Source organism: Trametes versicolor (genome assembly GCF_000271585.1).
Source record: "Trametes versicolor FP-101664 SS1 unplaced genomic scaffold TRAVEscaffold_16, whole genome shotgun sequence".
Taxonomy (NCBI): Eukaryota; Fungi; Basidiomycota; class Agaricomycetes; order Polyporales; family Polyporaceae; genus Trametes; species Trametes versicolor.
This window is the reverse complement of record NW_007360336.1, coordinates 227,442-249,318: the sequence shown is the minus strand read 5'-3', so window position 1 is coordinate 249,318 and position 21,877 is coordinate 227,442. Positions and strand designations below refer to the sequence as shown.

At 56.4% G+C, this 21,877-nt stretch overlaps 8 protein-coding genes across 8 annotated transcripts in view; 5 read left to right on the top strand and 3 right to left on the bottom strand.

Annotated features, from left to right (window-relative positions):
- Positions 1-107, top strand: part of TRAVEDRAFT_32267 (uncharacterized protein) — a 6,629-nt gene extending 6,522 nt beyond the window's left edge. Inside the window, exon 2 of the mRNA XM_008047032.1 lies at positions 1-107. This exon is cut by the window's left edge and continues 1 nt beyond it. The gene's annotated coding sequence lies outside the window, so the exon portion shown is untranslated.
- Positions 108-203: 96 nt separating this feature from the next.
- TRAVEDRAFT_54197 (uncharacterized protein) lies at positions 204-2,022 on the top strand (the record flags this gene model as incomplete). The annotated part of the gene is made up of 3 exons (XM_008047130.1): positions 204-245; positions 302-1,579; positions 1,636-2,022. The coding sequence occupies 3 exons, from the start codon at positions 204-206 to the stop codon at positions 2,020-2,022; spliced, it is 1,707 nt and encodes a 568-aa protein (XP_008045321.1).
- A 1,938-nt stretch (positions 2,023-3,960) lies between these two features.
- TRAVEDRAFT_54196 (uncharacterized protein) lies at positions 3,961-4,681 on the bottom strand (the record flags this gene model as incomplete). The annotated part of the gene is made up of 2 exons (XM_008047129.1): positions 3,961-4,497; positions 4,556-4,681. 2 exons carry the CDS (start codon positions 4,679-4,681, stop codon positions 3,961-3,963), a joined length of 663 nt encoding a protein of 220 aa, XP_008045320.1.
- A 1,031-nt stretch (positions 4,682-5,712) lies between these two features.
- Positions 5,713-6,374, top strand: TRAVEDRAFT_54195 (uncharacterized protein; the record flags this gene model as incomplete). Its single annotated transcript, XM_008047128.1, has 4 exons — positions 5,713-5,800; positions 5,855-5,901; positions 5,954-6,139; positions 6,225-6,374. 4 exons carry the CDS (start codon positions 5,713-5,715, stop codon positions 6,372-6,374), a joined length of 471 nt encoding a protein of 156 aa, XP_008045319.1.
- Positions 6,375-8,150: 1,776 nt separating this feature from the next.
- Positions 8,151-10,326, bottom strand: TRAVEDRAFT_24862 (uncharacterized protein; the record flags this gene model as incomplete). Its single annotated transcript, XM_008047021.1, has 7 exons — positions 8,151-8,238; positions 8,290-8,398; positions 8,452-8,563; positions 8,589-9,218; positions 9,273-9,407; positions 9,568-9,720; positions 10,015-10,326. 7 exons carry the CDS (start codon positions 10,324-10,326, stop codon positions 8,151-8,153), a joined length of 1,539 nt encoding a protein of 512 aa, XP_008045212.1.
- A 552-nt stretch (positions 10,327-10,878) lies between these two features.
- TRAVEDRAFT_156927 (DUF887-domain-containing protein) lies at positions 10,879-12,503 on the bottom strand. Its single transcript, XM_008047127.1, has 8 exons — positions 12,283-12,503; positions 12,082-12,222; positions 11,962-12,026; positions 11,870-11,904; positions 11,769-11,815; positions 11,685-11,711; positions 11,395-11,610; positions 10,879-11,315 (listed from the first exon to the last, which is right to left on the bottom strand). The coding sequence occupies exons 1-8, from the start codon at positions 12,495-12,497 to the stop codon at positions 11,189-11,191; spliced, it is 873 nt and encodes a 290-aa protein (XP_008045318.1). The 5' UTR covers positions 12,498-12,503; the 3' UTR covers positions 10,879-11,188.
- Positions 12,504-13,834: 1,331 nt separating this feature from the next.
- TRAVEDRAFT_156926 (uncharacterized protein) lies at positions 13,835-15,968 on the top strand. Its single transcript, XM_008047126.1, has 4 exons — positions 13,835-14,279; positions 14,340-14,500; positions 14,553-15,369; positions 15,421-15,968. The coding sequence occupies exons 1-4, from the start codon at positions 13,859-13,861 to the stop codon at positions 15,780-15,782; spliced, it is 1,761 nt and encodes a 586-aa protein (XP_008045317.1). The 5' UTR covers positions 13,835-13,858; the 3' UTR covers positions 15,783-15,968.
- A 3,401-nt stretch (positions 15,969-19,369) lies between these two features.
- On the top strand, positions 19,370-20,292 carry TRAVEDRAFT_54191 (uncharacterized protein; the record flags this gene model as incomplete). Its single annotated transcript, XM_008047125.1, has 3 exons — positions 19,370-19,513; positions 19,578-20,152; positions 20,220-20,292. The coding sequence occupies 3 exons, from the start codon at positions 19,370-19,372 to the stop codon at positions 20,290-20,292; spliced, it is 792 nt and encodes a 263-aa protein (XP_008045316.1).
- Between the last annotated feature and the right edge of the window lie 1,585 nt (positions 20,293-21,877).

Sequence of the window (21,877 nt, the reverse complement as noted above, 5' to 3'; positions counted from 1 at the left end):
TAAGTCCCACACTACCTATGCTTCCTTACATGTTTACTTACTAGTACTTGTAGCCTCTCTTTGTGCGGCTTACAGGTACAGTACTATGCAATCATAGTCGTTCTCTCACAGACTGAAGACCTCTCTTTGTGCGGCTTACAGCCTTCCAGGTTCAGAGTTCATCAGAACGTGCCACGCCTGCCGCACCCGCCGAAGCACCTGAAATGCTTGCAGGTGATGGCAATACCTTTCTTGCGACTTGTATGGTGAGCAACTACCGTCAATGTGACCAGAAGCGAACAGATTGATCAATTCTACTCAGGACCACCCTGACGACTTGCGAGCTATATCCAAGTTGTCGCTCGTCCGCATCAACTACGACGTCCGGGAGCACATCATGTCGTTTCTGCCTGGCTCCTCTCTTTCAGCCCTCGCAATGACCTGTCGCTATTTCTCAGAGGCCGCATTCCCGTCACTCTGCAGATTGGCTTGGCTTCCCTTCTGCTTACATGAAGATCTGCTCTCGTTCCGCAGCTTCCTTCGTATCGGATCTTCAACCCATCGCTGGCAATACATCCGAAAGCTGGACTTCCGCCTCCGATGGCTAACTTCGGAGCCGCTCCATGAGATCACGGAACTCACCAAGTTGTCTCATGACTGCGATCATCCTGAGTCCATGATGGACGTACTGCTGCACACCTTACGCGCATGCCGCAACCTGGAAAGTCTACACATCCTCAATGTAGACCTGTGCAATGAACACGATACCCAAGTTCTGTATCAGATCATTTCGACGTTGCCAGCACTCGCGAAACTCCGTATGGAACTGCCTCAAGATGTCACGGACCGGATGCTTCGCAAGCTCGCCAAGCCGCACCTGCGCACTCTCGCGTTTTACCACCGGATGAATTACGATGCGGGGGCCCCTGAGCTCATACAACACCTCTGCTCACTCCGCCAATCACTCGTAGAGTTGTGTCTCCCAAAGTTTCACGACTGCGTCTTCCCCCCGGGTGTAGTCTTCCCGTATGCACAACGGCTCACGATCGGATTTCCTGGGCCGACGCCGCAGAGCCTACCCGATGTCCTTCGGCAGTCATTCCCTAACCTTCTGCATTTGAGGATGGCTGGAAGCGCACCGTGGCATAGCTCGACGTCAGAAGCCGGGCGCGCTCAGCTCGAGAGTCTACGGGAACACCACGAGCGGGAATGGCGATCCAAGCCGAATGCATGGCCGGCCTTAGCTTCGCTCTCGTGCGACCGAAAGACGTCCGAGTCAGGACTTTATGGGCTCGCTATACCCCGTCACATCCCCTACCTCTCTGTCAGGTTCGACGGTTCAGCTGATAGGTGGGATACAAAGACCGCGCGGATCCATGCATCACGGTCTGCAGTCCTCGTCACGGACGTTCGCCCGTTTTGCGTCGAGCTTCGGATGACTATACTATCCCATCAGTCATTCAGGACTATGGCATCAGAGGACGACACAGCTTGCTTGGAGTTCAATATCCTGCACACCCCCGCGTACCCATCGCCGCTTCTCCGCTTCGTCCTCACCATAGAGCGAGATGTGGTTGCAACCAAGGGCGAAACAGCGACGGTGTGTTTTTTCTGGTATCGTGTTACACCAATGTGTCCTAACTAGAGCTCCTACAGGATGCACTTTGTCGCGAACTACCCCAGCTCTCGCTAACACATCTACTAATCCGGCACTGCGGCGAGCCTCCGGAATTGCGGGCTCTGCTTGGCGAAAACGACATGCTCGCTCAGCAAGAGCGGATGGCGGCAATCAACGCGAGCGCGCATGAGACGGCTTCAGTACTCGTCGAGGCTTCTCGCACCCTTCGTTGGGTCGGGATTCAAACTCACGGCCAGGCGCTGCGATCTTGGGAGGTCCTACGCATGCCCCCGAACAGTTCCGCAAGTGACGCGGCACAGCTTAAGACAGCGGCAGTACTACAAGAGTTGGATGAACACGACGGGCAGAAGGTTTTGGTTACTGAGGGTATGGTGGACGTAGAATTGTCTTTCGTCCCGCTGTGACAGATGCCAGTGCTTCTGCGTGGCTTCCGTGCTAGTGTCAAGCGAAAATGTTCACCATAGGGCAGTGGTTAGAGAAGGGTTGTGACGAGTGGCATTCCCATAGAATCTCGTTCTGGACATGATGGCAGTGCTCATGCGTTCATGAAGCCGTCGCGGTCACGGTCACTGGCTGGTCTGCGGAAAGATGGATATGCCTTGCATACATTACGACAACCGGGTTAAACTTATACATCGAGTTTGACGAGAAAGACCTTGCGGCACGCTGGACAGGCCATCCCACTCACGATCTCTCTCATGATGCAACTACGTATATGAATGTCAGCCCTATAAAGATACAGAAACATATCGAGCGCCGTAAGCTTACCTGTGGCAAAAGATATGCCCGCATATCGTAGCAACGGGGTTTATGCACGGATCCGCTAGGCAGGACCTGCAGTGCCATCGTGCGAGCGGTATCTCAGGAGTTCCAACTATGTCGGACAGCAAAAAAGTGCATCTTAGTCTCGTCTACTAGCGCATCGAATCTGAAGAGACTGACCCCGAGGCTCTTTAGCTAGCAGTGGTCCTTGTCGTTGCCCAAATACGACCGGCACCGTGTGGCTCTCGCCTCTCCGTGTGCTAGAGGTATTATTTATGCTGGTACCTGACTAAGGGTGACGAAGGCGATTCAGGTGTCAAGGACATGAGAGGATAATTGGGCTGGGGATCCGAAGGCGCACCGACAATAGCATGAGGGAAATATCCGCCGCATCCTGTTGGGCTTCTAAAGTATCGCGGATCGACTGAACATTTTCTTCTGACTCCTTGACCACTTCCTTGGGGATGCGAACACACGGTATGTCGTCCAATGTAAGCTATAATGGAACACACATCAATGTCTGCGCTGCTACAGGGTAGTTGCGAGTAAGGGGTCGGGACAAAGCAGTTAAAACATTGACCTTATTGTTGTAGACTATGATTTCACGGACAAACCCATCGATGCCATACATTGGGGGGGATACCGTGACGTTGTAATGCGTACTCTGTTAAGCCATTAGTGATGATATGATAACGGTGATAACGGCACATGCCACAGACCTCGTTCTGGATGGGAGACGATACTCGGCCATCTAAGCTCTCGCTCGATGGAGTTGAATTTTGAGCATTTGGCCCAATGATGGGGGGATTATAGAAATCAGGCGACTTCGTGCTCGACGACAGAGCACTCGACAGTGAGGCCGTCAACTGCTGAGAAGCCCGAGTTGCCGTACACACGGCGATATGTTCCTCGCACAACTTCTTGGTGACAAACGTGCGGTCACATCTTACACAAGCATATCCTGGCTTCCATTGATGTCCCGTGTATTCTTGATGCGCACGGATTGCGCTGCGGGGGCCGTCCAGACGTATCTTGCATTGGTTACATCTCCTCAACATTGCCCCTAGGTATAAATGGTTTGTATAGTTAGCAGAATGCGTGGGATGCGGACGACCCACCAGTGGAAGACATAGTGCAGAGCAACCTCGGGACTTGCGACACCCGGACTGTGGCATGAGAGCCTGCACTTATAGCAGGCAAGCTACCGCAGCACACTGGGCCGACGTCAGAAGAACATGCACGGACATCGTGGGGGAGATTCAACGGCGCTCGGAGGCAGCCGGCCCGAACTAATCAACGCTGGTGCACGGTACGCCCAGCTCAAGCGCAGGTGCCGGAAGTAGAGTCCGCTGACCTGCGAAAGAGCTAACTAGCTCGTAAACTCTAGTTTGCGCGTCCGAGTCCTGCATTCGAAGTTGAGAAGACGCATGCCTTACGAGAAGCGTACGAACCTGTGCTGGCATGTAATGAGATGCAATGTTGTCTTCTTCATTTTGCAGTGCCCCACACAGCGGCTGCGTTGAAATGACGGTTAGCAGTGTGTTCAGTATGCATGTGGTGATACAAGCCCGGACGAGAACTCACTCTTCTAGTCTGAATGTGCCCGTATGCTCGAAAGCGTGTTGATCATCGAAATACCACCGTGCTTCAGTGTTCTCCGGTAAATCGAAAAGTTTCCGGAGGAAATTCACCGCAGTTTCTTCCCTGTTTTTGCGCGTAAAGTCCTGGCGGCGCCGCTTGTGCTCCTCGTTTGTGTATAAGTAGAGCACGCGGCTCTTGTGGGAAGTTCCAGTGACATTGAGAGGCACGACAGTGGCAGGAATCACCCAAGGGAGCTCGATCTTGATTTGTTCGCGGAACATAAGCCAGACTCTCTGATAGTATGCAGCAACTTCGGCAATCTTTTCTTCTGTGAGGCCGTCCCAAGATTCCGACTTGCACATCTGAAGCTTGCACGCCCGTCTCGCCATGCACCTGGCGTAGTTGGGTATTAGAACACCGTACCGGAGGAGAGGCGGCTCAACCCCTCCCTCACCGGCAGAGTCCAGGCCCCGCCAGTGCAGAGCTTCTGGAAGCTCTCTATCGTGAAAAGATGGATAGACATCGGGCTCTGACGGCTTGCGAATGTGTTGGCGTTAGCGTATATAAGAGGATGAGAGCGTCGGCGGACATTACCTGTGGAACCTGGGACGCGACCCCTGCCAACGCGTAGACAGCCTCAGGCGCGGTGCGGCCTTCCGTGGTGTGCGATCGCGACCTCGAGTCGCTGTGCTTGTCCTCAGAGGTGGTAGCCAGAGCCATGCGGGGTGATAGCAGAAACAAGTCCGAGCGATCGTTCGAGTACTGTTGGTGGTCCGGTGGGAACGCACGCAGCGCTGGTGCAGCGGGCTACGAGCATGCGAGCCGGTCGCGTAGATAAAGTACGCATAGATAAGTATTAAGAATCCCGGGACATAGTACTATTGCCCGCTATCGCCAAAGCGTGATTTTTGGACGCGTTGCTGCAACGTAAGGAACTCCGGGAGCGAATAGGGCACTCGTAGATGCCAGAGAGGACGACGGCAGCAGCACAGTAGATGGGCCGGCGCAGATCAGAGAAAGTGATAAATTGTCAAGTTCACTCCGGAGGCCTTTGCAGACGAGCTCGCGAGAGACATTCTAGATTCGAGGAGATAGCATAGTCAAACCCTCTGGTCGCATATGGAGAACATGAGTGTGCATGAGTGAATGACGAAACGACAAAAGCAGCAGGCCGCGCTGCTGGTAGACGCGACGGCAGTGCTCATTCGGGCTCGCGATTGGCCCGCTGATTAGGCGCCCGTTGAATTTCAGCCGTCGACGGTCGAGGACGATTCTGCGGGAGTTGCTCTTGACGTGTTTCGACAATCACTACCGCTGGCACAGGGCATCCGCTCGAGCTATGGGCCCGCAACCAATCCACACATTCTGATACTGTAGTAAACTTGATGAACACTGCCGTCAGTCTTGTCAATGTCGCATTCTCTCTGCTCCCTCCTCCATCAACTGCTGAGTGTCTGCGAGCGAGCCTGTGCCACTAGCTGGTAGCACACCCTTGTCGCGTCGCGCCAGTGGTTCATGTGGAACACAATGAGGTACGTGATTGAAAAATGGCACGTCTATCGATAGATGTACTGACGTGCTTGCAGTGTAAGCATACGGCCATTGGTAATAATAAATGCTTCTGACGCTATCGCGGAAGAGGTGACTTGAGGTGCCCAGCTGATAGCAGTGAGTATGACTCGGACAACCAGTGTTCATTCGTCAGTATAGAGTCCCCATGTTGATCGCCGTGAACCGGATGATCAAACAGAATGAGGAATACCTGCGCGAGCGCGAGCGTCTCATCGCCGAAGATTCCTGAAGCGGCGCATGTCTTTCCAGGAATGGAGTTCCTTACAGGTGAGTATCAGGACGAATTGTCTTCAGCCCCTGTGATACTAACACGGGTGGAAGCACGCGGGACAATCTTGAAGACAAAGCTTTTCCGGTGTGTGGCTGAGGTAAGATTAACATCGTATCCACCGTGCTGTCATTGATCTAGCTGCCCATCAGATGCACAAGGACGCACTCCTTCATTCCCATTTGGACGCAACCGTAAACGCGCGTGTTCTCCTCAATATTGCACTCAAGCACCTCGCGATACATGTCCGCACTAGTACGCAGTTCACTGCGCAGACGATCTACTACACCGTGCTGTCCATATTCGGTCCTTTGCCCGACGCTTCGTCGCGCGAGCGTGTATGGGACGGCTTCAGTCGTCGAGACTTCTCGCACCCTCCACTGGATTGCGATTCTTCAGGGCCATGTGTTACGATCGTGGTAGGTCCTGCGTCCGCCTCCCCCGAACGGCTCTGCCACTGACTCGGACGCGCAAACAACGGCGGTGCTGCGAGAGTTGGATGAAAACAGCGGGAACAACGTTATGGTCCCTGAGGGTATGCTAGAAGTCGACTCGACTTTCGTCCGGTTGTGATGTGCTGTGATGTACTCGTAGTAGACGAATGAAAGCCCAGAAACAATTAAGAATAGCATTTATGAAAGTTCACGAAGCCGAGACGACAGCATCAATGTCAGAGAACATTCGCCTACATGCCGCATTGTCGTCATACTTGCACATCGAGCTTCACAAGAAAAACCTTCTTGCAAGCCGGACAGCTCATACCAGTCGCGATCTCGTCCACAATGCAGCTGTGACGTAGAGCGAGGTGAGGGTGAGTCGCGGTGCGATATGACAGTATAGAACTATTCACTTGCGACAGAATATATGCCCGCATATCGTCGCCACTGGCTCATCACACGGTTCCGCAAAGCAGGATCGGCAATGCCATCGTGGTTTCAGCCTCTTGACGTGCCCTAATGTTATCCCCTTGGCAGTGATCAGCCCTGCGAAGGCTTGTGAAAGGGGGCATTCGGCCTCTACCTCTGTCGTCCTCGTTTCGAATTGTGTCTCTCCGTCGGTGTTCTCAAACAGCGTACACAGAGCGGCAGCCACAGGAGGGGTGCCAGCAAGTCCACTGCGCTGCTGTTCTTGCGAGGGTTCGCTTGTGCTAGAAATGCGTTCGGTCGGTGCCGACGGCGGCAAAGCTGCAGTATCGCTCGCAGCCTGAGGTGCCTGCGAACTGGAGCCGCGAATTTCGGGTGAGCACGAGCATATACAGCGGCCGCGATGTCACCAAGGAACAGGAAGGCTTACCTCATATCCATGGCCCTCCGCGTGATATCTTCCACTGGCTCCGATCGACTTTCCTCCTGCACGGTGCTATCCGCCACAGCTGTTTGCAAAGATACGGGCGGGGGTGACCCAGGAGGCTGAGCATTCGCGAGGAAATTCCGCAACATTTGGTGAAATGGACCACGACCAGAGTCCGCCCGGGGAAGAGCATAAACGACAGGATCAATGAGTATCTCTAGGGAACAGGTTTCAACAGAGAAGATGCAAACCTTTGTGAGTGAAATGCTGTTTCCATTTACCAAGGCGGCGGGGAACACGGCGTCAGATCCAGAATCGACTAAGTTTCCGGATACGTTGGCAGACGGAGGAATATTGATGATCGGCGTCTTGCAAGGCAGCGAGCGATTTGGGACCATTGGCCTTGCCGTGCAGCTGGGAAGATGTGCCTTGTACAATTTCTGTTTCTTGAATGCGCTGTGACATGCCAGACAAGCGACCATGGGCTGCCACTCGTGGCCAGTTTCCTCGCCATGCGTACGCCCGGCCTTGCGCCCTCCGAACTTTACTTTACACTGGTTGCATCTTTTCTCCGACATGATAGCAGGGTAAGTCCAAGAGTGACAGCCGCTAAACGAGCAGACGAGATCTTCAAAGAGGGAGTAGGGTCAGTGGGGGAGGGGAACGGGACGTGGGACTAAGGAGGTTAAGATTACACCACTTAAGTCGAGAAGCTGAAGCCGAACTACCGCAGCACACCGGGCAAGATGTCAGAAGGTCTGTGGGCTAGCGCTATAAAAACAACACGCCTGACGTGCGAGTTCAGTCGGACCGAATGACCGCAGTGGGGTTGCTGCACGCCTAAGGTGGCCCTTCTGTATATGAACAGGAGCTTCAAGTTGAGGGCTTCGGCTGTGCCCCACCCGCCGCCGTATTGCGAAACAACGCTGGTGAAGGAATCGAGAGTCGATGTATTCTGAAAGAAGCGGAGACGTCCAGAAAATATCAGTTAATTATAGCAAACGATGTTTCCGTCATTAGTAGTCCATGCTCTCATGATGATGCGCCCCGCTGTGGACGTCACCCCTCAGCAACATCGAGTCTTATGAGGAAGACCTTCTGGCATACAGGACACGCGCCGTGCTCCCGCAGCTCGCGCATAAGGCAGCTACGACGTTGCTTTAGACAAGTATCAGCGTTTGACAAGAGTGCAACTCACTCTTGGCAGAAAATGTGTCCGCATATCGTAGCGACTGGCCGCATGCAGGGATCGCCCGCACAGGATCGGCAGTGCCAGGACTGCGTTCCTACTGCTGGGCGCTTTGCAGCTGCAAGAACCATGAGACCGGACAGCGCGATTGGATTCTTGAAAGATGCTCACCGTGGTTTGGTTTCTGCCGTGCTGGAGGCTTCGTTGCCTGAGCAGACGTGGAAGCCTGTGGGCGTTCTTCCCGCGGTTCGAGGTCGTGGCGGCGAGGGGCTCTTGTGGGTCGCTGAGCGAATTGCCCGTCAGCCTACCGCAGGTAGCATGGGAGTACCAGGTCGCGTCACCTCAGCCGCTAGAGCTTCTCTTTGAGTTTCCACGAAGCGGCGCACAGCGCTCGAGGGGCTGCCGCAGCTGTCCGTCGGTCCAGCCCGCACCGGTGTCGTAACCTCCTGCTGCACATCTGCGGCTTGCTGCAGCGACTCAGTCTCGTCGCGAGCATTTTGCTCTTCGGCGATGGCGCCGCCGAGTTCCTGCATGGCGCGCAGGACGCGCTCGGCCGCGGTCCCTCCGTACCGCTGGGAGATGAGATCGAGCGCGGCTTTGGCGATCACGGAGGACCGGTCCGCGTCGTCTGTGAAGCCGTCGTATTCGACTGCGTCGTCGTCGAGCCTGGGGACTGCCACAGTGGGCCTGCTAGCACGGGTGAATGAGCAAAGCGGGAGCATGGATCGCAAGGGAGGTTGTAACCTTGGGATGTTGTCCTGGACAATGACCGCGGGTTCCGGGTCTGTCATCGTCGAGGGGACCTCGGGGGCTGCCGGAGTAGTGTCGCCATAGTCGAGTTCAATAGCTGGCGCGGGGGCGTCGGGCTCCTCTTCAACGGCGGGATCGCCTAGTCCTGTCGTAAGCGGCGCGCCGCCCACGTCCGAGAACGCCCCGCACTGTCCACAACTGCATCAGACTAAATCAAGAACGCATCTCACTACCGCACACACCAAAGTCGAGACAACGTATTTAACGACACTCTCGGGTCCAACGCCCAGTCGTTCTGGTGCGACAGAACTGGTGGTTGTGTCGGAAAGTGACGACGGTTCCGCATCGGCCGCTTGGACTTCTGCATCGCGGACCGCCTATATGATGCGTTCCATTAGCACATGCTAGCATCTCATAAGCTTTAGAAGTTACTGCTGACCGGACCAAGATCGGACTTTACATTGTCCGGCATACACAATGCATAATGCTCGTGAACAGTCAGGATCATGGTGTCGTCATCATGAGAGTCGAACGTACTGGGGCCAATTCGTCGAAATCGTCGAAACCAAGGTCGCACCACGGACACGGTATTGGGTGCGTCGTCGACACCCGATAGTGATCTTGCAGGCTCATCGTGGCATGCGGTATACACACGTTGCATCTCCTGCAAGCGCTGACCGACGCTGTGTGCTGTACAGTGTACACGACACGGTCAACTGAGGGGCAAACTTCGAAGAGTGGAACTGCTGACCTGCGACAGGGTCAGCTCGCTCATGAACTCGATTTTGCAGATTGTGCATTGGAATAAGGTGGATGTATCCTGTGGATGACGCGCGCTCGTGAGAAGATGCATGCTCTACGGGTTGCGGAAGGTACGAACCTGTGACGGTACGGAACGAGACGCAGTGTCGTGTTCTTTGACATGCTGCTCCACCACGGCAGTACGTAAGAAGGCTTCCGAATATCTGAACCATGAGGACGTACCTTCTCCAAATTCTCCTCATACCGGAAGTGCTCACCGCACGTTCGACAGGATACGATCGCGGCAATCGACGTTCTTCGTTCGTGTGAGACCGTGGGCGCTGGCGTGTCGTCTGCGGCGACTACGAGCGGGAGGGCAGCTCCGGAGGGACAAGTCTTCCTGTGACTCTTGCACAGTTCATGCGAGGAGAACGTCGCCTCGCAGTATTCACAGTAGTAGCCAGGCTGCCAGGTGTGCCCAGCGATCTGCGCGTGCTGGCGGCCCGTCCCCCAACCGCCCACACGCGTCTTGCACTGGAAGCATCTGGCCGGCATGATGGTGGGGTAACACTGAACGGGGAGAGAGGCGGAAAGGAGAGACGTCGCTCGCTTCCGCAAGGGCTCTTATACGCACCAGGCATGTGGCCGCCGCGCTCCTGTCGAACGGCAGTCCCTACCGCAGCACCCTCGACTTCCTGAAGGCGAGGCTTCTGCGTGAGAAGTACATGTCCGCGGGAGCGCGCGGCCGTCCAGCGAAGCACTGCGAGAAAACACGCAGGTGAAGCGACTCATCGGAGATGGAGCAACAACTTGTCACTGAGTGGGACTGAACCTGCGTCCCCACGACCGCGCAGCCGAAGACATCGTAAGCAGCGGTCTGGTACATGCTCCTCAGGAAAAGCAGATGTTACGCATTGGCACTTCCGTGTATGCTGGAGGCCGCAACAGCGGGCTGCATACGATGGAGGAGGTCTACTTAGCCAGCACGAAGTTCACTGCGATGTAAGGACATACCTGTGGGAGCGTCCTCGACGAGCGATCGTGCGCTACATACAGTAGGTGAGCGCTAGTGCTGAAGACTCAGAAGCAATCTGGACCTATATCATCCGCCTAACCTCTTCTGTATGCAGTCTGTGGCGCTCATAAGAATCGGGTATCTCATACCATGCAAACGTAAAGCTCTCCCAGAGCAGCGGACGACCGCCATCGGGACCCACGAGCGTCGCGCCACCCTCCGGAGTCCGCGCACGTTGGCCAACGAGCCACAGTCAAGCAGCCCCGCTCCGGTAACCGTCCTCTATTACGCCCGCTCGGGCCGAAGACACCCATTAGCCCTATCGTACCAATAATTCGTTTAGATCATTTCCGACCCTCGCCCGTCGGCGTCGGGCTCTAGCATCCCGTCGGCCGGTCGCTGTCAGTGCGCGGCGGGGCCCTCCGCGAGCGCGGCGGTCGTGTCCGGGTCGGTGCTCGCCGCTGCAGCAGTGAGCGGCTTCGCCTCGTCGTCGAAGCGCCTGCGGATCGCGAATATCATTTTGTAGAACCTGCGCGCGGCCCGAACTGCATCAGCGCCCATGGCCACTCGTGCGCTCCGGGAGAGAGAGAACAGGCGTGGCGACTCACCAGGTGGCGTTGAGGGCGTTGAGCGTGAGGTTGCCGAGCGCGAACGCGACGAGGTAGAACGTGGGGAGCTGGCCGCGCGCGGCGTACAGCGAGTGCATGAAGTCGAGCGTGAGGTACCAGCCGTAGATGATGCGCACGGAGAAGAACGTCGAGAGCAGGACGACGCCGTTCACCCACTGCGCGGACGAGCCGGTGTACCCAGTCTTGTCGAGGAACCTGTGGGAGACGGGCGCGCTCTGCATTAGACTGCGGGGCCGCGCGGGCGCTGATGTGGGAGAGTGTGGGCGCACCGGTGTATGTTGAGGAAAATGGTGCTCCTGTGTGGGGGCGCGGATGAATAATGGATGAATATGGAGGGTTATGAGGGAACGCACAGTTCCCAGGTGAGGAAGCGCGGGGCGTAGTAGCCCAAAAATGGCCGCTGGGGGCTCGTGTCAGTTATGCATATTCGCGCCACATGCACGAGGGCACTCACGAAAGCCATCATGTACAGCGTCAGACATGATACACCTGCACGGGAAGGCATGAAGGAACGTCACAGCTGCCGAGACTGGAGAGAAGATTTACCATGGACGAGGAAGCCAATATCATCGAAGTTGATGATCGCGTCGAGAGCGTCCCACAGGAAGTAGCTGCGGTTCGTGAGCGGGCGCTCCAGCGGCGCGCAGATGACCATCTGGGACTCACCCGCAGGCGACTGCGACCGTCCTGCCAACTCTATCGTCCCAGCCCCAGAGCTTATCGGCCTTGAGGGTGTCCGAGCGAAAGCAGGCGAACGCGAGAGGGAGCACGATGAACACGTGGAAGAGGGACACGACCTGGATGTTCCTGCGAGGGCTCAGGGCTCAGCCGCAAGAAAGAGAGAGGTTTGGGGTTGTGGCGGCACACCATTGGTTTATAGCGCGGCGGGAGCGAAGCTTTCCATAGCTCGCGGGGAAAAATCGTGCGCTCAGGACAGGGGATATGACAAGATGAACGGCGGTGAAGAGGCAGAAGGCGTAGACCAGGAGGGGGAAGTGGTCGACAAGATGAGGGAGACTGAGGAGGCGAGCGATGGGCTGGGCAATCGCCCGGAGGGGCTCATCTGTGGGGAGGGAGATCATGGAGAGAGAGAACGAGCCCTGGCCATCGGGGATGTACATCGCGTTTTAATTTGGGGCGAGGTGGCGTCTATACAGGGAAGGAGGCCTGAGAGAGACGAAAGGGTAAGCCTCGCTGCGACTCTCCATGCTGCCAATAGGTCCCGGGCGGAGTGCGCGATGGACACGAACGTGCCTCGCGTTGTGCAGCCTTCGCAAGACTAGCACCATATCTTACGTCTACTGACGCACGCACCGCGACCGCGACCAGCACCGGCAGCACGCACCAGGACAGAGACCAAGGAGGGAACTCACCAGCCTGCTCGAGGGGATGTACAAGGTGGCGGGGCGGAGAGACTGTACAGGTGGGAAGCAAGTGAGCCTCGGACTCGGACACCGGCGCACATCTCATCGCGAATTCGCGTAATGCCCGGGTTGCCGCGCAACGCGCCAGAAAGTCAGATCCACGGGGTCCATTATCCGCGGACATGTCCGGGGGACATGTCCGCGCCTAGGCGCCCACGATGCACGGCGCCAATATCGTCACTCTCAAGTAACGCTTGCCGCGGTGTTGTGGCTCTTTGTCGCGTTTGACCACAATGCTACACGGAGCTTAAACACGATAAGTGGCTCATGTGGCTTCCTTACCTTGGTGATACACCACGGGTGGCTTGAAGGGGCGCTTCTTGATCCTTCAGCCACCTTCCGAGTCGGTCGAGCGCCTGCCAGACTGATTACTATCCTAGATACACAGTACTGCGACTGATTCTGAATATATATTGAACATCTCGTAGGTTGATAGCCACACATACGTCGCACTAGAATGGACAATTATTGATGTGGCTTGAAGACCAGAACGCGTCAAAGAACACGTCCCTTGTCGGACCTTCAATGCGAACAATGCCCGTGAGGTCACAGTGACACGTCCGTGACCCGACGCAGCTTGTCCGCCGGATTGTCCGCCGGACATGTCCGCGGACAATTCTCCCAGTCGCTCAGACATTCTCCAACGCGCCGGCGGTGCCAGGCGGCTCAATCCCAGACGCGGTCACGTGCACCATTCCCTCGCTTCGACGCGGTAAAGGTTCGCGAGCGTCGTGCTCTTCTGTAGTGGACGCAGTCTTGGATGCTTTATGAGCTTGAAACACTGAAGCCATCTCCTCGAACTCTCTGGAGAAAGGACCTGTAAGAAGCAAGCAGCTCTGGGAAAGCGGAGAGGACCCCAGAGACTGCCGAAAGAGCGGCCCGGGCCCGGCGCGAAGACGCGTTTGACGTCGGCGGCACTGACGGCGTCTCTCTCTGGAGTGCGGCATAAACGCGTCCCCTAACCCACGCTCTGCACTCATCTCCCTCCTCCGCCAGGCATTGGTCTCGCCGCAATCAGCATGCCGCTCGCGCTACCTACAATCGACCAGCTCGAGAACTACCTCCAGCAGGTCGAAGACATCGTCGTCAACTCCCTCTCCTCGGCATCCCCAGATCTCTCCAGAGTCAGCGAGGCCGTCCACAGACTTTGGCAGGATGTCTTGCGACACAGTCCCCAGGCCATGCCCACCCTCAAGGGCCTCGGGGCCTTCGAAGTTCCCCCACCACCGCCGCCTCCACCGCCTCCGAAGTCCTTCTGGGATAGCTCCGCTGATTGGGTCGCTGATCATCCATGGCAGACCGCCGGGCTCGGCGTAGGCCTTATTGGTACGGGCTTGCTGGTGGGATACGCATCTCCTCACATCCGCCGTCATGCGAGGGCTGTGAGGGCCAAGAGGCATCACGCATCTGCTGCGAATGGAGAGCGGAGACAGGTCGTCGGTATGTGTCCCGCGCCCAGACGTCCGATATGTACTGATGCTGATTGGCTATCCCCTACAGTCGTACTTGGAGGTGACTCTCCGCTTGGCCTCCCTCTCATCCAGGACCTCGAGAAGAAGGGATACATCGTCATTACCAGCGTATCGACTCCCGAGGCGGTCGAGGAGATCGAGAGCAAATGTCACGGCTATGTCCGTGCTCTCGTTCTCGACCCGACCGAGGTGCGTCTTTTCCGTCCACCGTTCGTAAACTCGCTCAGATGATCTGTTGTAGCCCGAGATGATTCCATATTTCCTACGTTCGCTAGCCTCGACCATGTCTCGCCGCTTCCCTATCACCGCGGCCGGCGACCCGCATGCCTCGCCCACCACGCACATCTACCTTCATTCTGTTGTATCTCTCCTTTCTCTTCCCTCTCACAACATCACACCTCCGCCCGCCCCACTCGAGCATCTCAGCCTCCACGGCGACTACCTGCCCTACCTTCAAGCCACCCACATTGTTCCCCTGCAAGTCCTACAGGCCCTCCTCCCGCTCCTGCGAGCCACCCCCGCCCGCGCAAAGGACGCGCGCGCGAACGGCCTGGGACGGCAGAGCATCGTCATATGTCTCCCGGCAACGGACGCCCGCGTCGGGCTGCCGTTCGCGAGTGCACAGGCGATGAGTGCCGCAGCCACGCTCCGCGGAATCGACGTGCTCCGGCGCGAGATCCGCGCCGCGGCGCTGTCGGGGCGCGGCTCGGACGCAGCGGAGTCGATGCGCAACATCAAGGTGACCGTCGTGGACGTCGGCGTCGTCGGCCCCGTTGCGGGTAACGAATCCGCAGATGATCTGAACGCGGTGGTGGGCGAGTGGACGCCTTCGGAGAAGGCGGCATACGGGACGGCGTTCGGCTCGTTGCTGGAGCATGGCGGGCACCAGAGGATTCGCCGGCAGCCGAGCAACGTCGCCGATTTCGTGGAGACGGTCGTGGACGTGGTGAGCAGCGGGCGGAAGAGCCGGAATGGACTGTCTCCGTATGCGCTGCGCCGCGGCCTGGGCACTCTGCACGAGCTTGTGCGTGGCGACCGCGTGGTCGTCGGCGCTGGTGGTATGTACGCATATTCGTAGTGGATGCTAGATGCTGACTGTATGCGCGCAGCTGGGACGTATGCGCTCGCGTCATACCTCCCTGCGTTCCTGCTCGACGCGCTCCTGAATGTGCCGTACATCATCGTCTCCGTACGAAACGCGCTGCTCCCCATCCCCCCTCGCGTCATCGGACCGCTGCCCCCTGTCGTCACCGCCGCCGTACCCGCTCCTCCACCCGCCCAGCAGCAGCCGATCATTCAGCAGACGATCCCGGAGAAGCACGAGGGCCCGGGAACGGACAGCGAACCGGAGCACGATGAGGCGGGGAGCGAGGCGGACGTGGAGAGCAACGAGGGGTACGGGTCTGGCGTCGGCGAGTCCTGGGTCAGCTTGAAGAGCAAGCCCTCGGAGCGTGGCTCGGCCCAGCCTTGAATCTCGTGCGCCACATTATGACGGATGTTCGCTGACATTTTTTCTGCTTGAAGTGTCTGATCGGAGGCGATGGAAGGAGTAAGTTATGTGTGTTTCGGATCCGTGTACCACGATAATGCTTGTGTACAACACTCCCACTCCTTGGTGTATATATACCGTTCAATCCCATCTCACTTGCCTCACTCCTCATACACACACAGACCCCGAGCCCGATGTGCCACCACCACCACCATTCACCGCAACGCGCCCCCGTATCCCGCTCTTGAAGGCACAGATCACACCCCACTTCATCCTCACCCGCCGCCACCGCAACCTCGCAAACTCCCGCCACACAAAGCGGCCCGCCATTTCCCAGCCCCCTTATTTTCAGCCTACAACGCCGCGCCTCCGTCTTCCACACGCGATACGCCATCACGCACGCCTTCAAGCGGCCCTCGCCCCACAAGTTCAGCTCATGCACGCGCCCGTCCACCTCGAGCCGGTATGGCGGCGGGTCGCGCATCTGCATGAAGCGCAGCGCGTCGAACACCTCGAAGTAGTGGTCGCCCAGGTACTTCGTCTGCGCGCGGCCGAGCTCGACCCCACGGCGTTCGCGCAGCTCGTCGCGGAGCGCGAAGTAGCGTGCGCGGAGGGGCGGGGCGGATGCGCAGAGGGCGGCGATCTGTGGAGGCACTCGGCGCGCGTGAGGGCGAGGTCGTGCGCGCGCCAGAGTGAGAGGGCGTCGTGCATGGCCAATAGCCTGCCCGGATTAACACTGCTATTGCAGACGGTACGCTCACCCAGTCCATCATGAGTACTAGTGGCACACTTTTGCTCATCCTTGCAGTAACGCGGGACGTGTCCGAACAGAAGATAATGATCCTACCCATGAGCCCTCTTCCAGGTGCGTGTTTACTCTAATATATATTAACACCAAATAAATAATACAGCGAGACGTTTATCGCGGCGCAGTCCACCTGTGCAGGCTCCTGCATTAAATAACTCGTCCGTGATGTGGAAAAATACTGGCCCGCCCTGTTCCCCTGTCAGCTTACACGCCACGCCAACCAACTTGTTCGCTTTGTCCTGACCCTTGTTCTCCACGTCCGGGACCTTGTGCTCCTCGTCCAACACCTAGAATGTCCTACTGTGCATCCCCTCTATCTTTATTACGCCCTGCAGGAGTTGGGCTTCCAGTATCGTCGATGTCCATGCGCATTTCGTCGGATGTGTCGCTATTCAATGGAGTGAGTGGACTCGTGTCCGGGGAGGAACCCCGACCTCCTCGCTCAGGTGTAGCGGGTGTAGCATTTGTAGAGACTTTGGCCTTCGAACGCTGCCTGGTCACAGGTGCTTGCTCTGGAGACGCTGTGGGTGAATCCAGCCCCAGATGTTCGCCGGCGACATCGAAGTCCAGGTCTTTGGCCTCCTTCTTATCCTCGCGTTCTTGATGCCGTATGTCTTCATCATCATGAGTCGTCAGCGCATCGATGATTTGTTCGTGCACTTCGTCTTCCTCCCAAATCCAAGCAGCATCGACCTGCCGTTGACCGGAAGCCTGTATATATATACTAGTGCATGAGTGATCATGTATCACCTGAGCATCATGAAAAGCCCTACCGCTTTAGTCTTGTCCCGCCGTGAATCTTTACTTCGCCCCATAGCCACCCACCAAGGTACAGACCAAGTTGAGTACACACTCCTGAACTCGTCTGCTTCCTTGTACCCCTTGGCGTGAAGAAGTGCACGCGCAAAAACCGGCGATAATGTCCCATCTTCCCGCAGCATTTCTTCACAAAACATGTAGACGGAGCATTTATATGCCATGCCCTGTTTGGTCTCCCGGTGTTGCGCCCTCGCTCGGCTCAGAATGCTTTGATGTCCTACCTGAGAGGCAGGTTTGATGCTGGTGGTATGTTCGGATTGTTTCGGTGCATCTTTGACGAGCACCAAGATGGAAAATGTAGTTCCGACGATTGTAAGGCAGGCCACAGTATCACGGTGTTTCTGCGCGTTCCTAGGGTCCTGGAGAACGTGGTTTGCTTGCTCGGAGAGTTGCTTTATAATGTTGATGGTGGCAGTTTCTATAGCAAGCCGTGCGTCCGGCAGATCAGGATGCATTTGCCCCCGCCTCATAAGGAGCGCCTGGGTGAAATCAGCCGCTTTTCCTTCATAGATGAGACGAGTGCCATGAGTGGCGTGGATAAGCGTGTTGTCGGGCTCGCGTCTGGTCGATGCGGTATCATCTTCGGTAATGAAACGATATTGTTTGCGTGGGTTGGCGGTCAGACCCTTGACTGCAGGAAATTATCAGTATTTTCGTGGGGAATCTGGGTGGGCGTGTGGTCCGGTTACTCACACATCGAAGCAAATACGAATAGCAAAAAATCAACCAGGCAAGTGAATTGATTCTCTTGTATATTCTTTTTAGAAGTCTTGACGTCGCTCAGGGATGGGTCAGCCGCTATGCGCTGAGCGTGTGCAGCTTGGGCGAGTGCTTCTGTTTTTTCGATGTCATCCAGATATAGCTTGATATGCTCGTTAATGACCTCAGGGGTGATATAGATGGGCTATAACCACCAGAACATAAATCGATGGACATGAGACATATTCAAAATATATTTTGAGTCAACTGAAAAGACTTACTACCGTTGCTAGTGGCCGCAGATTTGGATTTTCTGGTTGTACGTTTAAGTCGCCGCCGCGTGCAGTATTCGGATGTTCATCTGATACGGGATTCATAGCTATTGGCAAATATTCCGAGGTGATACTAGTGATATGTTCAAGGGAGTGGTCAGGCTGCAGGTAGTTGAGTGGATGTGGTTGGGTGGTACCAGCATGCGTGCTTATATACTGATTCGGAGGCGAGTGGAATAAATAGTCTGTGTAGCAATGTGTGAGCAGTTGCAGGCTGTCGTAGGTTGTGGTATACCAGTACTTCGCCATAACTGGTGCAAGCCGCCGGCCGGAATCGTTTGCATACCGAATGAGATCTACTCCAACATGCAAAACAGATCGGAAACAAGTTGATTCAAATCAATCGTATCAGTGTGACTAAAGCTATCACAGGTCTTCATTCTCCATCATGCCGCATTCAAGTTCACTGTGTATCGGCTCGCCGCCCGCGGCCTTTTGCAGTTTTGAAGTCACCGTTGCGCGCTGGGCGGACTCGAAGGAGGATGCCGGATGCGGTGAAACGTCTGAGATAATCGATACAGGCTGATACAGGCAGAAACGACCATGGCCGCTCATCAAGTCGCAGCTGCTGCCAGTGCTCAGTACTCAGGACGTACTACTCGGTCCTCTAAGCCTCGGCGCTCGGCGCTCACTACTTACAACTACGGCCGATACTGTCAGTCACTAATGATCACTTGCCATCTGCATCACGTCCGGCGGCCCTGAGCACTGTGACCTCTACAGCTTCTTACGTATTGCAGTGTTGTGCGCGGCTGACTTCCGCGGTACAAAAAGCCCCCCCTAGGGTGAACTCGGTTCTGCACCTCATCGCACGATCGCAACCTCCCTGCCCAGCCCTTACAGCCAAATACCAACACACGCAGCACATCTCATTCATCATGAAGACTGATCAAAGCAACAACGCTCTCACCATGGTGGCTTCGCGCAATAGCAGCACTGACAGTCTGGACGGGTGCTTCGTTTTCGCATCGGAGAACCCTGCAGAGCCCATTTCCACCGACACCTCCATCATCGTTGACACGCCTGTTACCGAGGTGGTGACAAACCTGCAGGTCGTACCTGTGTAATTGAGACTCGAGAGAACTTTCATGATGCTTACACTTACTCTTTTCAAATTAGCCGAAGTACGACCCGGGGTATGCAGACAAATTGCGACCCATCAGGGACTCCGACCTTCCTGAGGAGTTCCGCTACCCCTGTCGGCGCTTTCAAAGCAAGGAAGAGAGAGATGCGATTCCTGTGCTGCGCTATGCAATCGAGCTATCGTTCGATAAGCAAACGCTTGTGCGCCGTGCTCAGGAGGTTGCTGAGCAGACGTCCGCGGACGTCGAATGTGCCAAGGAAGGGGTGGAGGGTTGTGCAGAAGAAACACAGAAGGAACGTGCCCAGGTACTCAAGGAGCAGGTGGCGGCGATGGCCTCACGTGAGCAGTTTCGTATTCTCGAGGATCATCTACGGTCTGTCGTGGAGAGCTGGCACATCATCCCACCTGAATGGTCACCGCAAGCAGTGTTGCTGGACCATGGCCCAAACACAAACGGGACCATGCTCCTATACACGAACCGAAACACTCGAGGTTTCAGAGACCGTTTCGGGGAGAAGCTGGAGCAGACTGTTGAACTCATCAAGAAAACGTTCGGCCTTCCTCCCGCTACTCAGCCGATGTGGTACTTCTCGGACGAGTACGGTCCCGCGTAAGCACTTTACACATTTCTCAACATCCTCACCAGACGTTGATGCCGTGAACATATCGATCGATAGGAGCAACTTTCCATTGAGCGTAGACGGAATGCTCAAGTCCAAAGGAATACGGCTCCCGGAGCAACCTCGCTAATCCACATTGTAGAATTTATAGCTGTTACTTCAAGTTAGAGGGGTCCTCAGTAGCGAGGTCTTCTGACGGTCCTGGAGCTTCCTGGAGTATCGTGGTGACTCGGATCGTCTCGATTTCCTGTAAATAGGCGCTCTTATGTATATCCGTTCGAGAATGGGATCGCCTTCACCCTTGTGGATAGATCAAATGACGAAGTTGTCGTCCCGGTCGCCGTCACTGGGAGAGAGAGGGCGGCCGCTGTCGTGACTCTGCCGAGCCATTTCCTTGCCTGGCCCAGGCATGTGGGCGCTTCTCGCGCAGTGCCTGCACGGTACACTGCGGCGGCGGCGCGATGATACCACAGTCAATCTGGTACACCCATGCCAAGTACCGCACGGTGGCGGCTCTCGCAATGGTCGCAGATGTCCTCGGATCTGCTTTGCGACCCATAAGGCTTGCGGTACCCTCTGGTCCTGCTCAGGCTGGCTCGAAAACCGTGGGATCTGGCTCTGGGCATACTTCGCTGTCGGCTTCTGCTGGGGACGGCTTTTCTGGCGACACTGGCGTGGGTTCCTCTTTGGCTGCTACTGGTTCTCTTCCGTATTCTGCGCCGGCCGATCATCCTGATGCAAGACCTGGGCCAGGAGATGGAGCTGGAGATGTCAGCGGTGAAAAGTGCGGGAACATGAGGAAAGGGTCCATATGATGGTACGATCGCTGCGTCATGTTTCGATAAGCACATTAACTAATGCCACTGCGCGTATTACAGGATGTTGACAAGGACATTGAGCGTCATTTGCCATCAATTTCTCCTCGCATGTTTCGACGCCTCACCGAGAAAAGCCCAGTGAGGAACTTCGACCTATGCTCTATCCACCGCGATCATCGTCCACTATCACAGTAACCCGCCCTTTTGTGCAGCGCGCACGCCGCTGCCACCCATTTACTCGGCCCCATTCCACTACTCTTGGGTACATTATGCTATTGGTCACTCTTCTTCCACGCACTGATCGCGCCCCATTTCATTCTCAGCCGCCTCCACCGAAGCTTTGCAAAACACTTCCGCTCGATCTTCCCCTTCGCCAGCGCGCGGTAGCACCTTGACCACCGTCGGCAGTCTACCTCGCACTCTTGCCATGCCTCATACGCCCACACGCACGCCCTCAAGAGCCCCTCTCCCGCACGCTTCAACCGGTACACCCTCCCGTACACCTTCAAGGTGAACGAGTCGGACGTACGCATGTCTCGCGTGCGCTCCGGGTCGTAGTAGTTGAAGAAGTAGTCGCGCAGCCGCATGAGGAGTGTGGCGCTGAGCTCGAGGCCCTGCGTCTCGAGTACCTTGCGTCGGAGGGACAAGTACCGTGCGCGGGAGCGCTGCTTGTATGCGCGCTCGACTGCAGCTTTGGAGAGGTTCTCCGCTCGCACTGATGCGAGAACGCGCGCACGCTCGAGGGAGAGGATGTCGCGCTTCCGCGCGTAGTGGCGGACCCGGCGAGGGGTGCTCCTGGAATATTGAGTTAGCGCGATGCGCGGGAGAGGCAATAGAACGAGGAGAGTGCTGACCGTAGACGGGCGAGGTAAGGGTTGGCTTCAGCGAAGTTCACCA